At 39.6% G+C, this 17,132-nt stretch overlaps 1 protein-coding gene across 3 annotated transcripts in view; it reads left to right on the top strand.

Annotated features, from left to right (window-relative positions):
• The window catches only part of TP53BP1 (tumor protein p53 binding protein 1), a 67,974-nt gene that overhangs the window by 7,243 nt on the left and 43,599 nt on the right, over positions 1–17,132 (top strand). For 2 of the 3 annotated variants that reach the window (XM_080931254.1, XM_080931253.1), the window contains exons 5-10: positions 2,992–3,119; positions 5,628–5,786; positions 8,301–8,430; positions 9,818–9,984; positions 13,542–13,668; positions 14,330–14,424. In XM_080931254.1, the coding sequence (XP_080787380.1) occupies positions 2,992–3,119; positions 5,628–5,786; positions 8,301–8,430; positions 9,818–9,984; positions 13,542–13,668; positions 14,330–14,424 (806 nt within the window). Of the gene's footprint in view, positions 1–1,677; positions 1,712–2,991; positions 3,120–5,627; positions 5,787–8,300; positions 8,431–9,817; positions 9,985–13,541; positions 13,669–14,329; positions 14,425–17,132 lie in introns of those variants that run through there. The other variant, XM_080931255.1, reaches the window with a different exon arrangement.

Raw genomic sequence — 17,132 nt, 5'->3', positions numbered from 1 at the left:
CCTGCCACCACTGCCTGGTTATATTGAAACTCTTTTAAACAAACAAACAAACAATCCAAACTGATTCTGAGTAAGGGTTGAATACAGCTGGAGAAGAGGTCCAGAGGCTAATCAAGCTCACCTCCACCGTTATATCTGGGACATAAGGAAGAACCATCAATAGACAAAAGGCTCAGGTGTGTGTGATTCCTTTACATTTAAAAATAAAAATGTTTGTGTGTAGACACGTGCATGTCATGGCCTGTGTTCGGAGGTCAATACAGTTTGTGGCAGTTGGTTCTTTTACCATATGGAGGTTCATGGTTAGAGTTCGGGTTGCTACTTCCACTATGTGGTTTCAGAGAATGAACCCAAGTAATACCCAATGGGCCATCTTACTGGCCCAGAGTTTTTCATTTTATTTATTAAGCCAGGTGGTGATGGCACACACCTTTAAACCCAGCACTTGGGGGCCAGAGGCAGGTAGCCTGGTCTACAGAAGGAGTTCCAGGACAGCCAGGGCTACACAGAGAAACCCTGTCTTGAAAAACAAAAGCAAGTTTATTTTTACTTCTCATTTAGTGTATGTATCTGTGACAGTTTGTGTGTTTGGTGCTAGTGTAGATCACCAGAGGGCATTGGGTCCCCTGGAGCTTGACTGGTAGTCAGTCGGTTGTGATCTATTTGAGATGGATGTTGGGATTTGAGCTTAGGTCTCCTGCAAGAGACTGACTTCATGCTGTTAATTACAGAGTCACCTCTCCTGCCCAGGTCCTTATTTGAAAAGAGATAAACCTGTGCATGTCTGTCCTTTCTGTGTCTGTGTCTACTTTGTGAGGGACTGACACGGTATAGTACACACTCATAGTTCCTCTTTAAATGTTGTATAATAAGATTAATTCCAAGGGTTGGAGAGATGGCTCAGCAGATAAGAGCAAAGGGTTCAGGAGCTAGATTTAGTTCCCAGCACCCATGTGGCTCACAAACATTCATAACATACATAAATAACTGCATGTAGTGCAATTACATATATGCAGATAAAACATGCATATAAAATTTAAATATAGAAACAGACAAGGCTGGAGAGATGGCTAAGTAGTTAAGAGCCCTGGCTGCTCTTCCAGAGGTCCTGAGTTCAGCTGCCAGTGCCTGCATGGCAGCTCACAACCATCTGTAACTCCAGTTCCAGGGGATCTGGTGCCCTCACAGACATGCAGGTAAAACACCAATACACATGGAATAAAAATAAAATAATTAAATAGGTAAACAGATAATTTCATACTATCAATTCAATTTAGATTCAGAATTTTTTCCAGTTGTATCAAAGATGTCTTTTATATTTTATTTATTTATTGTATTTAGGATTCAATATAACAACATGTTATATAAGTTGTTTTAAACTTTTTGTTGTTTCTGAGACAGGGTTTCTATGTAGTCCTGGCTTTCCTGGAGCTATGTAGACCAGGCTGGCCTCAGACTCAGACTATGAGCCTGTGCTTCCCAAGCGATGAGATTAAAGGTGTGTGTGTGTGTGTGTGTGTGTGTGTGTGTGTTGCCATGTCCAGCATTTCAAGCATTTTAAATGATGGATTCTGACATTAGTAATTTTTCCAATACTGAATATCCTACGCCCCTTTCCTTTTCTTTTTGAGACAAAGTCATACTGTGTGGTACATGTTGAACTCAAACTTGAGATCTTCATGCCTCGGCCTCCCAAGTTCAGAAATTGCAGGTAATACTTGTAAATTCACTTAGTCTCCTCTCTCTCTCTTTTCTTTTTTGGTTTCTTTCAAGACAGGGTTTCTCTGTGTAACCCTGCCTGTCCTGGAACTCTCTGTAGACCAGGCTGGCCTCAATCTCACAGAGATCTGCCTGCCTCTGCCTCTACCTCCCAAGTACTGGGATTAAAGGTGTGTGTCACCATTGCCCATTTTGAGATTATTTCCTAATACCTAAAAACTTTCAGAAGTAAATCTGGGTATATGCCTGTAATTGCAATTCTTAGGTGGAGGCAGAAGAATTCCAACATCAGGGTCATCCTGGTTACATAATGTTTCAAAAAGAAAATACTGAAATTGTTGTTTATGAACTTTTTAAAGCTCTTGATACATCCTTCTGAATGATTTTTCAAAGGAGCATTTTATACTCACCGTATATAAGATAAGAAGCCTATGTATGTATGTATGTGTATGAATGTGTGTGTGTGTGTATACACATTCTTTTCTCCTCTTAGTTGTGTAGTACTGAGCAATAGTATAGTATTTAGTATGTGTGTTATATATTAAATGTATATGGCTTTTCCCTCTCTTTTTCTTATAACAGTGTCAATTAGCTGAGACTGGTCTTAAACTTACTATATTTAGCTGATGCTAACCTTCAGCTTCTGATTCTGTTTTTCCATTTCCAAGTGTTGGGTTTTATAGACCTGTGCTATAATGCCTAGCTAAAATTTCTTTCTTTCTTGTTTTTTTGGCAGTAAATTTTTTGTGGTTTCTTTATAAGTTCAAAGATCCTTGAGTCTCTGATTTTAGACCTCATTATTACCATTCATATCTTCGGTTTCTTTGTATCAATTCTGTATCTTTTATGTAGTTTATGTTTTATGTGTCACTAATGTTTTTGATTACTTTTTGTCTTAATATTATATATTTTGAATATTGTATTAATAATGTCTTTAAAAAAAGATGTATTTTTGCCAGGCAGTGATGGTGCATACCTTTAATAAAATAATAAGATATTTAAATAATTGATGACAAAATTTAAATATATTTGTGCTTTTTCTTTGTTTAGTTTTTGTTACTTAACTTGGTACAGGGTTTTGAATCATTAACCTTTTATGTACTTTCTACAGGTAGCACTAAAATCATGAGGGTTTGGTTTGTTTATATTTCTAATTTGGTTAAGGGGTACTTGGTGCTTGAAGGTAGTCAGCAAAATTCAGTGTGCTTTTAGCATAGCCAGCCAGCCACCCTCTATCTGGGGACATGACACGATTGTGTTCTTTCTCTGCAGTGCTCTGGGAGTAGCAGTAGAAGCTGCTTCTCTCGAAGAGGAGGAGAAGGAGGAAGAGTTAGAAGACGAGAAAGAAGAGGTGGGAGCAGATGCTCCTGATGCTGACACACACTCCTTTGCTGCTGAAGGTAGCCTGTGCCCTTTCAGAATATAGATTCTTCTCGTGCCCCTTTACTATGAAAACTCAGGTAGCTAAACTTTACCATGTGATAGATTTCTTATGATTAAGCTGAGAATCACTAGTCTCACTTAATTTGATAACTGAATTTTTTGTGCTAAGCAGCCCTCCCCCTATTACTTTGGGCTTGTGACTAGACAGACTATCATGTGACTGTCATGGCTGGATACACATAGAGCGAAGCTGCTTTACCTCACAGTTGGGAAACAAGGGAGAGACAGAAGGGAGATGGGTTGCCCTGTCCCTGACAACCTAATTTCCTTCTACTAGGCCTTCTTCTTCTCCTCCTCTTCTTCTTCTTCGTCTTCTTCTTTTTAATATAAATATTTTTTAACATTTTGTTTATTTGGTATATGACTATACTGTTGCTGTCTTCGGGCACACCAGAAGACAAAATTTAAGTAAACAAAAGAAAACAATTATAGATAAACAAGTATTTTTAAAAAAGCTAAATCTACCTGAAATAGTCAAGTTTCAAAGCTATGGAGTTATCAAGATTGTTACAAGAAGAAATTTTATAGTAGTTTAGTTTTAAGACATATTCAAGCAGTAAAGTTTTTCTTCCTAAGAAAGCCTAGCTTAGATCACTTCAGGTAAGTTCAAACTTTTAGTAATAATTACTAATATAGACTGTTTTAAACAAACAAATAAAAAAAGGAACAAAAGCAGCTACCTAACCCATTTTATAAGGTTTATGTAAAAACTACCCAAGAATAAGACAAGACAGATAGTTGTCTTTTTTAACTAATACATACAGATATAAAATCTTTATGAAAGAGAAATGGATTTAAGGCAAGAATGCTCTCCTTCACTAACCAAGGGGCAGCTGGTAAAACTGACATCACTTAGGATAAAGACTCAATTAACTAGAAAGAGAATTATTTAACTTTATTAAGCTTCCTTCTAGAAGCCTACAGTAAATGTCATAGTAATGCAGGAATTCTCTGCATCTCTAAGAGTCAGGAAATCTGAGATGTCCAACATTACCTCTACTATTTGACACAATTTCCACAAAGCCCACTAGTCTACTTTCTCAAGAAAGATCCTAGAACAACGTATGGGGGGCGGGCAGAAATGAAGTTTAAACATTGGAAGAAATTTTGTAAAACAATATTTTCCATGTTATTGCTGAGTATTGAACTCAGGACCTCTGGAAAAGTAGTCAGTGCTCTTAACCACTGAGACATCTTTGCAGCCTCTAGGCCTTCTTCTTAAAGAGTTCACTGCTTGGTGTGGTGCTCAGCTGTGATATTAGTAGCTAGGAGTTCAGACAGAATTGCTTTGCATTTGAAGCCAGCCTGGGCTACAGAGTGAGGCCCTGATAAAATCAAAACAATATAAAAAGGTTCCACCACTTCATAATGATACCATAGACAGTGACTAAGCTTTCAGTTCATGCTCTTTGAGAAGCTAATATTAAAGACTCCAACATAACAGTAAGCTGGGCATGATGATACATGTCTAGACTTCTAGCTATCAGGGAGGATTACAAGTTCAAGGCCAGGCTCGGCTATATAGTATAACCTCTCAAAACCAAGAAACACACAAGTGAATCATTACATTGCTCATTGACTAGAACATTTTCTGCATTTTGTTTCTTCTTTTGCATTTACTTTTCTGAGTACCTTCAGATGTGGTTTTGGTGTATCTACAGATTATTGTTTACTATATTAAGTGTTTATAAGGCTTTATATATCTAAGTTTTTGCTTTATTATGTACCTCCTCCTTTTAAAAGTTAAATTTTGTTAATTTAATGATGTTTGTAGTCAGAACCAACTTGTGGGAGTTGGTTCTCTTCTACCACATAGATTTTAGGGAATCAAACTCAAATGACAGCAGGAACCTTTACTGTCTGTGTTCTTTAGCTGATTCCTCCCCCATATTTCAGTATTTATATTATTTATAGCAGGGTTTTACATAGTCCAGGATGGCCTTGAATCTACTACAAAGCTAAAGATGGACCTGAATTTTTTTTCTCGCTGCTTTTACCTTTCCAGGGCTGGTATTATAAGGATGCCTCCCCAATACTCTGGTTTCTTTTCAGATCATGTGTGAGGGCTACCACACCCAGTCTCATAGTTTTATTGTTGATATTTTTTTCTTTTCTTGTGCTTGGGATTGAGCCACCCTATGCCCAATTCCTTAATGTCTTGTTTTGAAAAAATTATGTGTGCCAAGGCTTTGATATGAAGGAATTAATGTGATCCTTGGAGCTGGCAAGATGGCTTAGCAGGTAAGAGTATTTGCCAGCTAAGCTAAGCCAGATGGCAAAGAACTGACTTCTGCAAGTTGACCTCTGACCTCACTTCAGCTGTGATGTGTGTGTGTGTGTACTCATGGACATATACATACAAATGCAAAAGATTGTTTTCAACATGATCCTCTTTAGATAAAACAGCCCCTTGCACACTGATAGTGTTGTGGGTTGAAAACTAATTTTTGTAGTTTTGTTCCTAGATTCTGCTTCATCACAGTTGGGCTTTGGAGTTCTGGAACTATCCCAGAGTCAGGATGTTGAAGAACATACAGTGCCATATGATGTCAACCAAGAGCATCTGCAGTTGGTGACCACTAACTCAGGTTCTACCGAGCTGTCTGATGTGGATGCAAATACTGGTATGAAATATGTTTTCTCACATGTGGAGTTGATTATAAGTTTTTTTCCCCTCTAGGACAAGTTTCTTTTTCTTCTAAAGTGTTTTTCTTTTGTTGTTGTGTTTTGTTTTGTTTGAGTCTCACCATGCAGCTCTGGCTGGCCTGGACCTTGTTATGTAGATCAGAATGGCCCTAGCTCAGAGATTTAGCAGCTTCTCTTCAAGCTTAGAGAAAAATTGTTTATTTTACTTACATGACTGTTTTGGTTTTATGTATTTATGAGTATAGCATGTTTGTCTGGTGCCCACAGAGGTCAGAATGGGGGTCAGATTGGAACTGTAGTACAGATGTGAGCCACTATTGTGGATTCTGGGAAGGAAACCTGGACCCTTTGCCAGAGCAAGAAGTGCTCTTGGGGGCAGTGTCTTTCTCAAGTGAGTGTTTCTCTGTGTAGACCAGAGTCACCTTGAACTCTGGGATCTGCTTGCCTCTGCCTCTGAAGTGCTGAAATTAAAGTTGTGCACCACCATGGTTGGCTTCCCAGTACATTTTAAAGCTTTCCAAATCAGTGTATCATGAGTTTGCAGAGTAAGACTGCTTGCTCTTGTGCTTGTCAAGTGATGGCTTGCAGGTTGGCATTTTTTTCTAAGTAGGTCACTGATTACTTTCTTTTTGGGATGATACATTTTTTTTTAAAAAGATTTTTATTTTTTTAATGATTTATTTATTTTATTTGCATTGGTGGTTTTTCTGTATGTATGTTTGTGTGAGGGTGATGGATTCCCTGGAACTGGAGTTATAGACCTTTGTGAGCTCCCATGTGTCTGCTAGGAATTGAACCTGTGTCCTCTGGAAGAACAGCCATGCTCTTAACCACTGAGCCATCTCTCCAAACCCAGTACCTATATATTTTTAAAATTAAACTTATATATAAATGGTGTCCGTGAGGCCAAAAGAAGGTGTCAGATCTAGAGTCTGACTTACAGGTGGTCGTAAGCTACTCAGTATGATCGCCGGGAATTGAATGCTGCTCCTTTGAAAGAGTAGCAAGCCCTCTTAACCTCTGAAACATTTTTTTTGGGTGGGGTGTTTGTGTGTGTATGTGTGTGTATGTGTATGTGTATGTGTCTACTGGTCTGTCTGTCTGTCTACATTTCTCTTTATATAGATCTATCTATCTAAGGAATGTTTTTATTCTTTGAGAATTTCATACAATATTTTTTGATTTTATTTACCTAACGCCTCTAGGCTCTGCTCTACCCCCTAGCTTTATATTCTCTCCTTCCCTCTTTCCCTCTTCTTAAATAAAACAAAAACCCATGCAATCCCCTTTTGTGATAGCTGACACTTCCTGGGCATGTGGCCTTCCCTGGAATGTGCTTTATATACTAGCTGCTATGGAACCAAAGAAAACTGACTTCTCCTCTCCCAGTAGCAATTAAATGTCTATAGCTCCTTACCTCGGGGTAGAACTGCTAGCCCACCTTTCTCCATGCTAAGATTTCTGTCTGGTTTGATGTTGTGTCGATCTTGTGTATACCTTTACGGTCCCTGTGAGTTCATGTATATGTTTGCCCTGTTGGTTTTGGAAAATACTGTTTTTTGTGATGTTATCTACCACTTTTGGCTCTTGATTTTTTTTTTTTTAACCCTCTCTTTTGTATAGATCCCAGAACCTTAAGGACAGAGATATGAAGTAGACATCCCACTTAGTTCTGAGAATTACAAAGCTTCTTACTCTTTGCATGTTGAACAGTTGTTAATTGCCATCTACTGCAGGAAGCAGCTTCACTGATGAGGACTGAGTGATACACTGGTGTGTTGTTACAGCCACACGTCAGTTGGGAGTCACGTTGTTGCCATGTCTGTTCAGCAGAGTGAGAGTAGTCTTTCCCCTGTAGCCATGACCTTGATAGCTTCAGGTTCTTGGGTTATGACAGTGTCAGTTATTGGCTTTATCTCATGAAACAGGCCTTGAATCCATTTTTTAAAGAAGTAATTGTTGAATTTACTCCCATACCATCGGGCCTAAGTCTCCAGGCTGCTTATCTGACTCAGGATCATGGCTAGGTGCTACTGATGACCACTTTTTTTCTCTAGTAGCATGCGTAACACCTTGTAGCACTATGAATACTAGCTATCGGGATGAAGCTTCTAGTTAAGTATTAGCTAGATTTCTCCATGTTCTATGACTCAAGTGTGTGGTGCTTTCAGCCCTAGGGTCTTACCCTCTGGATAGTCTGGAAGGCAGTTGGTAGTAGTGTCAATAAACGGTACTGTTTGAGAGGTCTGTGGGGACCCTAATAACCAACATCTCAAGGTGGTAACTCACTCTTGGCACTTGGGGTTTTGTTTGGTAGAGTATGGTGTCTAGTTGGAATATTGTCTCTCTATAATATAACTTTTGATATTTTAAAATTAGGCTAATTTCTGGCAATGTATTTTGCCTTTTGAGAGTTATATGGGTTGCCTCTGATACTTTGGAGAGTTAATATATGCTTTGTGTCTTTTTTTCCCCTCTTCTTATATTTTAAGCAATTAAATGTGAAGAACAGTCCACTGAAGATATCTCCATGATAGAACAACCCAGCAAAGACATCCCTGTTACAGTACAGCCCAGTAAAGGTACCCATGTGGTAGAAGAACAAAACCCACCACTTGTAAGGTTAGTCATGCTCTGAGAGTGTCTGTGGAGCTGTATTGTAGGGTTATAGGAATTTCATTTTGGCAATGGAAACAGTATTAGAAATTGCTAATTCCCCTGTCACATTTTACAGATACTGACATTTTGGTTTTGTCCAGTAGAAATACTGATTATTTATACATATGGGTTGCTTATGCAGTTTTACTGTGCGTGGGCTTTCATCTTAATTTAGGCCTATTACTAAGGTGCATTATTGCTTCTGTAACTATAAACCTTAATCTTTGGTTGATATCTGTCTGGGTAATCAGTCAATGTCTGTAGGAAATCATTGTGCTTCTCTGGGGCTAATAAAGGTGTAGATGAATGTTATATTAGAAAATCAGTTTCTATTCTTGAGGACCCACGTTGCTTTGGATTAAGTATCACCCTTCTGTTAACTTATGGTATAGCAAGATGCAGGTATTCTTTCCAAGTGTTTCTGGATCTTAGTTTGGTAGGAATGGGGAAGTACACTCTGCTTGGTCTGTGGTAGTTTTTGTATCCCAAACTATATTGACTGGCCAGTAGCAGAGGAAAACTGGTTTCTTAATTTGAGAGGAGATGAACAAACAACCAGCATCCTTCTATTATTTCCTTCAGTAGAAGTTGGGGTTGGGATCCTCAGCAACAGTGATTGTCATGGCTTTTAGGCTTTTTATTATTTACTGAGACAGTGCTTTGCCATGTGACCCAGGCTGGCTTTCCTCATAACTCAACTTTCTTAGTGGTAGGATTGTAGGTTTGTGTCCCACCATGATCCATTATGGCTTTTCTTTACAAAGTCCTTACTTCAATTTAATTTTTATGTTGTTGTTATTATTATTATTTAAACAGGAGCTCACTTGTAGTCTTCTGACTTAGTATGCAGCCCAGGTTGACCTCGAAGGCAAATGCTTCCACCTCAGCCTTTGTAATGCTGAGATTATAGGTATAGGCCACCTGTCTGGCTTTCCTCTTAGTCTTGCTTTTTTCATTTTCCTTGGGAATATTAGAGTAAGTAAAAGTCTCTAGGAAGGGGTCAGGAATTTGAGTCTTTCCAGTTGAGCAGTGTGTGTAAAGGAATCCTGGAAAAGGTCAGCAGGCAGCAGATGTGCTTGTGGCACCAGTGAAGAGAAAAGCCACAGTAAGTCTGTATAAAGACTCTGTAGCACTTCTTAGTCACTTGTCAGAGTTGTCCAACAGACAAGAAACTGAAAAAGGTCTGTCTGTGGGGTGAGGGGGAATCACAGGCTTTGAAATGTCATTTCACTTTTAGTAGGTTATGTACACTAGGGCTATTAGTATTTTTGAAATTGTTGAATACTTTTTGTTGAAAAAGGGAAACATTTGAATTTAGCAATCTTCATCATTGTTGATATGAATCTTCCAGGTCTGAAGACCTGCCTTCCAGTCCTCAAGTTTCTGTTGCTGCTGTGGAAACAAAGGAACAGGTACCTGCCCAAGAGCTGCTGGAAGGGGGGCTGCAGGTTCAGACGTCATCAGAGCCTGAGGTTTCCTCAACTCAGGAAGACTTGTTTGACCAGAGTAGTAAAACAGGTAGGAAGGTTGGTTATTTTCACAGCTCCTCTTTCCACTTGTTCTACATGTTTATTTTAGTTCTGAGGCTACTGTTTAAGTTTAAAAATAGCTATGATATGGAATAGCTAATGATATAGAAGAATGATATGGAAGAAAAATATATCCTATCCAGTCAGCGATGAGGACTGCAGAGAATGTACTAGTCAGCATTTGGAGTAGCTTTCACCCTTCTGGAAGTTGAGGTAAAATAGGACTACATCAAGTAAAGCTTGGTGTTACAGACAGAGTTGCCATTTTTTCTTCTGTCTGTGTACTGTGGTTTTTCTTATTCATTTAGGAAACAATTTACTTATCTATTAGATGACATAACATGTAAATTAAGGTGTAGAAGAAAGGACACAAAGCTTAGATGTGTAGAATGGAATTTGTTTCACACTCCTGTAGTCTTCCCCTACTCTACAGTCTCAGAAAGCAAGATGCTTAGGGAACAGCAGGGAGGAGGTAGGCTGTGCCCCTTTGCAATCAGTGCTGCACTTAGTGTGTACAACATCAACGGCATCCACTAAAGCTGCCAGGGTGTAGTTAGAGTGTTTCTTTATAGGGCTAATATAGTTAATATTCAGTCTGTCTAAGTTGATATTCTCCGTTCATGGAGAACTTAATAATGTGAGTCACTCTGGCTGCTCATGTATCTTATTATTAGTATTTTCTGTCTCCTGTGAGGAGGCTCAAGTTCTAATCATGAAAATTGCTGCATTCATACCATCAGGTGTCATGCGCATTGTTTTGACTTCTCCCATCTGCATCATGGCATGAGCTTTACTTCACCTTAGGTAGACCTTGGAATAAAAGGCTCGCTTGCTGTTTTATTCTAGAAGCATCACAAGAAAGAAGAGCAGCCAAGCAGAGGTATAAGGATTCTGGCTTTTCCTCTCTATAGTAGTTACTTTTATTATTGCTGTAACAACAACAACAAATCTGACAGAAACAGCTTAAAGAAGGAAGGTTTTGGGGCTGGGAGAGACACTCAGTGGTTAAGAGCACTCGCTGTTCTTGCACAGGTTCAGTTCACAGCACCCACATGGTGGCTCACAACCATCTGTAACCCCAACTCCCTTGTCTCACTTCTATGGGTTCCTGCAGGCATGTAGTGACATAAACTCTTGTAGGCACACACACATATACATCAAAATAATAAACATGACTAACTTTTTTACAAACAAAGGTTTTTTTTGAGAGTTTTGGTCTTTGTATGAGGGAGGCTGTGAGAATCTGTTCAGTGTCCATCTCAGGAAGCAGAGAGCCTGCTGCTCAGCTCCCTCTCCTTTTATTCAGCCTGGGACCCTAGCCCATGGGGCTGCTGCCTACATTCAGTGAGGGTGCTTCATCCTCAGCTAAGCCTTTCTGAAAATACCCTCAGATACACTAAGCTGTGTTTCTGTGGTGACTCCAAAAGCAGCCAAGCTGGGGAAAAAAAAAAAAAAAACTAATCATGTTAGCTCCAACCTTTGTCAGCTTGACACTAGCACATCACCTTAGATCGTAACATTTCACCCCTTGTCCCTAAAATCTCATTTTCATCTCATAATGCAATTGCATTTAGTTGTTTGAAAAGTCCCCATAGTCCGAAACAACTCCAATATTGTCTAAAATTGTAAGTAACTTCTGAGACCATATCTCCTAACTATGAGGTTCTATAAAGCTGAAAATCAGGTTTAAGAGAGGGAAGGAGGCAGGGCAAGCCTCACATCCAGCAGGGCAAGCACCAAAAACTGTGGCTGTGTGATTGGGCTCCAGCAGCCTTGAGTACTCTCTCCTCCCGTCCTGATGCCCTCAGCACAGACAGCCTCTGCCTTGGACTAGGTCCGCTGCAGTTTCCCTGGGCAGATTTTCTATGTTTTTGGCACCTCTGAATGTTCCTGGGTTCTCCATTGTGACTTAAGTTTCACCTTCCAAACTTTATGCAGTGGCTTTGAAGGGCCTTGTTGCAGGGAACTAACCCTTCCACACATTGCCTGCACTCATCAGCTTTCTGAAACTTCGGTGTCCTCAATTTCAGTGACCCTCTTGATTTTACATCTTTCATGCCTACTACAAAACAAAACAAAACAAAAAAACAATGCTACTTGGATGATGATCCCAGTTCTGCCGGCTCCAGATGTAGCCTGTCCCTCTTGGATCACAGTTGCAGTGACCTCTGTCTTTGAGGGTGCTCTTGGAGAAACACTTTCCTTGGCAGCCATTTTGCAGCAGGGAACCCATGTGGTGGCGATGTCAGTTTAGCCTCTTTTCCTTGCAAGTGAAATGGGTGGGTTTCTTACCCATAGTTGTCCCACTGAAGAACAGGAAGTGGTTTCTCTTCATTGGTGTGATTAACATTACATATACATTCCCTTTACAATCTTTTCTACATCTTTAAACTTACTGAACATTTTCATAGCTTTCTATTCTTCCACTGTTGGTATGAATAGGAACAGTGAACAGAGTGCTTTCCTGACATGTAGTTTCTTCTGTCAAGCAAATTAATTCATTACTTTTTCTGACTTCCCTAGTGACAGATCGTTAACTTTGTAGCCCTAGCTGTACTGGAACTTGTTATGTAGTCCTGGCTGGCCTTGAACTTACAGAGATTTACCTGCCTCTGTCTCAAATGCTGGTGCTAAAGGCGTGTCCATTGCTTATGAATTCAGCCTCAAGTTCTTAGGACATGGGTAGAGTGCAGATCTTTTCTAGACTATACCATGTATGGTCTATATTCAGTTGTAGAATGTCATGAGGGGTTGACAGCAGTTCTAGAATATATCATGAGCGACTCCATTTCTAGTTGAGTCCTTTTTCACTCTAAAGCTTTGTGATCCAGGTTTCTACTGTGTGCACTTTCTCTGCATCCTGGTCTTACAGACTCTCACCTAGCTTCTCACAGTGTTTTAAAGGCTTTATCCTACAAACAATTCTACATTTCTCATGCAAACCAGTTTCAGAGGATGTGATCCAAAAGTCAGGTTCATGACTGGCTGGACCCTAATTCTTGGAACCAATTTTCAGGATTATTTTTTTCATTTTTGAAATGGAATGTCTGATACGTATCAGTTAGAGCACAGACATGCCGGTCCGGGCATGTGTTTTGAGCCATTTCCTTCTCAAATTAGAATTTGTGGTAGAAAGGATGAAGGAACTCGTTTAACCAATTCTTTATTTTAAAAATATGACTGGGTGGTGGTGGCTTATGCCTTTAATCCCTGCACTCGGAAGGTAGAGGCAGGTAGATCTCTCTGAGTTGGAGTCCAGCCTGGTCTACAGGGTGAGGTCCAGGGCAGCCAGGGCTACACAGAGAAACTCTGTCTTGAAAAATAGAAAAACAAACCAACCAACCTGAAATGGGGTATGGGATTAGTGTTGACTCAGAATTTGTGTCCCTGTGATGTCCCATTGAGTTGTGCTTTCACAGAAAGGGTTTCTTTTTCTGAAGTGTGGCAGGCTGGGTATTGCTGTTTTTGCAGCACTGAGTAGGTTCTCCCATGTAGTGATGTCAGTCTGAGAAGTAAATACAACTCTAACTTTTCTCCCCCCACTAGCTTCTGATGGTTGTTCTACTCCTTCAAGGGAGGAAGGTGGGTGCTCTCCGGTGTCCACACCTGCTACCACCCTGCAGCTCCTGCAGCTATCTGGTCAGAAGCCCCTTGTTCAGGAGAGTCTTTCCACGTAAGTAAGCCTGAGAGCCTGAGAGCCAGGTTGCCATCCAAACGAGAGCTCCTGTCAAAGCTGGAGTCCAGGACTTAGGAATTTGGAGTGAGAACTTACAGGAACTGTTTACAGTATGTACATGTATTTCCCATTGGAGGCTTTATGGTGGTAGCTAAAGGTTTCACTAGAACATCAGTGTCTTTTGGTTTATAATTGTGATGCATGAGAATCAAGTGTTTGCCCCTCCCCTTTCTAGCGTTGTTTTGTTTTGTTTTTTTGTTTTGTTTTTTTTTTTGTCACTTAATATAGGACAGAATGGATTTGCTAGGGCAAAGGGTTTGTGTTTTGTTTTTGTGCTTGTTTTTGTTTTTAAAAATAAAATGTACATACTCTTCATAATATGTAAAGTGAGTTTTTTTTTTAATGCTAGGACCTGTGAATGTCCTGTTTAGTCATTAAATCTTGTGATTCTCATTTACTTTGCCCTTACTTTTTAAAAACTTAAGTGTTTGAGAGCTGTTTGAGTCTCAGATTGCTACTCAAGAAAAACATTGTTAAGTGTGTGTGCATATATATATGCCATTAAGTATGTGTGCTGGACGTTTTTGTTAAGAAGTCAAAGCACATGTCAGAACCTTGGCTGCAGTAAAATAACCTGTGATTTTCTCTTTATATAAAGGACTTCCTCAGATCTTGTTGCTCCTTCCCCTGATGCTTTCCGATCTACCCCTTTTATCGTTCCTAGCAGTCCCACAGAGCAAGGAGGGAGAAAAGGTGAGCCTTCATCCGATCTGTCTGTTCATCTCAGCCTAGGAGAGGTGCAGTGCTCTCCAGCCTTGCCAAATGCACGTTTCCTTGAGCTTCACAACACTGCCCCGGAGACTCATGTACCTAGGATAAACCGCTGTAGCTCTTTGCTCTTTAAGTATAGATCTTCTACTGTTTTAATCTAGAAAAAAGAAATGCTCTGGTGAAAATTTTTTGTTTTTAAAATTGAACCCTGGACTGGAAAGACAGCTCAGTGGTTAAGAGCACTGACTGCTCTTCCAGAGGTCCTAAGTTTAAATCCCAGCAACCATATGATGGCTCACAACCATCTGTAATGGGATCTTCTGGTGTGTCCGAAGACAGCTACAGTGTACTTACATAATAAGTAAATAAGTCTTAAAAGAAAAATTGAACCCAAGTAAATTGTTATGGGAAAGTTCTGGATTTTGTTATTAATTACCGAGTGCATTCCAGATTCATAACATGTTTCAAAGTGAGAGAAAGCCAGCAGTTGTTTCTTAGACTCTTTATTTTTGCTATTATTAAAATTGTTGAGGGTACCTTGAAGGAGCTGATAAAAATTTTAACTTACTTTGTCTTATGAGGACTTAGTATCCCCATTAATGCCTCCCCAAGATGGTCTCTTGTATCCTAGGCTCTCCTTTGTAGCTGAGAATGTCCTTGAATATTGGATCCCCCAGTTTCTACCTCTCTCTACTATGAATAAATAAGTAAATAAATCTCCCTATTATATTTATAAATATATAAGTATAATTATAACAGTTATAAATTGTATAATACACAATTATAGATGTGTGCCACTGTGCCTAGCTTTATGTGGTGTTGGGGATCTGATCTTGGGCTTTGAGCATGGTGGGCTAGCATTCTACCCACAGAGCTAGATTCCTAGCCTATCTCTAAATGTCTACATGTTTCTAAATATCTGTCTCTTCCAAGTCTTTCCTGTAAATTCTATCAATTTCTTCTTTTTCCTCTGTTTTGTGTTTGAGATGGAGGTCTGCCTATATGTCCCAAGCTGCCCTTGAGTCAGAGCTCCTCTCCCTCCCGAGTGCTAGCATTTCAGCTTTGAAGCACCGTACTTGAGTGCTCTTCATTCATATGTCAGTAGGCTCATAGTCTTCCGTCATTAACTGTTGTTAAATACATTGTTTATGCCAGGTGTTATTGTAGTTGCTTTTCATTTGCTCAGTTATTTCTCTGTTTTCACCCCCCAGAGAATCCACACAAAAATCCTAAGTAGTACTTAAGGTTTCTTGTTTGTTTGTTTGTTTTGGAGACAGGGTTTTTCTGTGTAGCCTTGGCTGTCCTGGATCTTACTCTGTAGACCAGGCTGGCCTCTGAACTCAGATCCACCTGCCTCTATTTCCCGGTGCTGGGATTATCCCCACGTTGCATACGAGGGTATGAAGTCACAAATTTCATGACTAGTAATATAGTTAGGAACTAGTACTATAGTTAGGATCTGAACTCAAGCATTTGCCTCTGAAAACATTTGCTTTAACTTGTCCGATGTTCTCCTGTGACAGTGTGTTGTTTGTGCTGCTGAGTCTGGGTGTATTTAGAAGTACTGACATGCAGGATTAGCCTCAGACTCCTCTCTCTGCTTGTGTCTGTTCAGTGTAGAGCCTTCTAACTATACGCATAATTAGTGGCATCTTTAGTCAGAATGATGGGATATCTTCCATCTGTAATATAAACATATAAAAAGAATCATTGAAATGCTTTTTCTTCTTGTTTATAATCAATACTCATTATATAAGATTTGGAAGAGGTATAAGAGAGTAATGTGAAGAAAATAAAAATTACCATGGGTCACAGTATAGTATTTGTTGTGTTTTTCAGAGCATTTTCTGTACATATGAAAAAGTATTTTTATATAGTTGGCATCACTATGTATTTGATTCAGTCTTCTTTTTTCCCCATGTAACCCTGAATCATGTGCACCCTTGTTTGTGACATCTCAAATGCAGTTTACATCTGCTTTGTTATCTATCTTAGATTATTAAATTAAATCAAAGTGTGTAGCACTGGATCAGAAAATCTTATCAGTCTGGTATGTGAGTGTGAGGCCAAGCAAACAGCCAGAGTAGGCACTGAAGTTTGGATTGTAGGTAATTGGGAACATAATGTAAACTGGGAAAGCTAAATGGAGTAAGTAGTTTTTTACTGGAGTGGTCATGATCGAGCTGTAAATATAAGGGTCAAAAGCCTGATGAATTAAATAGCTACTTAGGCTGGCTCTGGGGATGGACTTGGTTGCCTTAAGGCTGGTAGTATATCATGCAGAAATAGTGGTTTTAACTTTATGTGTGTGGGTATTTTGCCTGCATGTGTGTTTGTGTACTACTTGTATGATTGATCCCCTGGAACTGGAGTTGCAGATGGCTGTGAGCTGCCATTTGGGTGCTGAGAATCGAATTTGGGTCCTTTGAAAGAACTGTAGCCTGTACTCTTAACCTCTGAACCATCTCCCAGCCCCAGGAATAGCAATAGTGTTCAAAGTGTTTGTTTCCTCTTGCACAGTTTGTGTTAGGGTTAGTGTCTTGGTTCTGAGATAAATCAGTGTCGATTGGCATTGGTGACTCTGTATTTGTACTGGTGTCAATCTCTGCACTTAGCAGTATTTACTGCAGGCATAATGACTTCAAACAGACTTAGATAATCGACTTGGAGTGATGAGCAAGTTCATTGCC

The sequence above is a fragment of the Micromys minutus genome (assembly GCF_963924665.1).
Source record: "Micromys minutus genome assembly, chromosome: 17".
NCBI lineage: Eukaryota > Metazoa > Chordata > Mammalia > Rodentia > Muridae > Micromys > Micromys minutus.
Note: the sequence above shows the minus strand (reverse complement) of the source record. Positions and strands in the feature narration are given on the sequence as shown.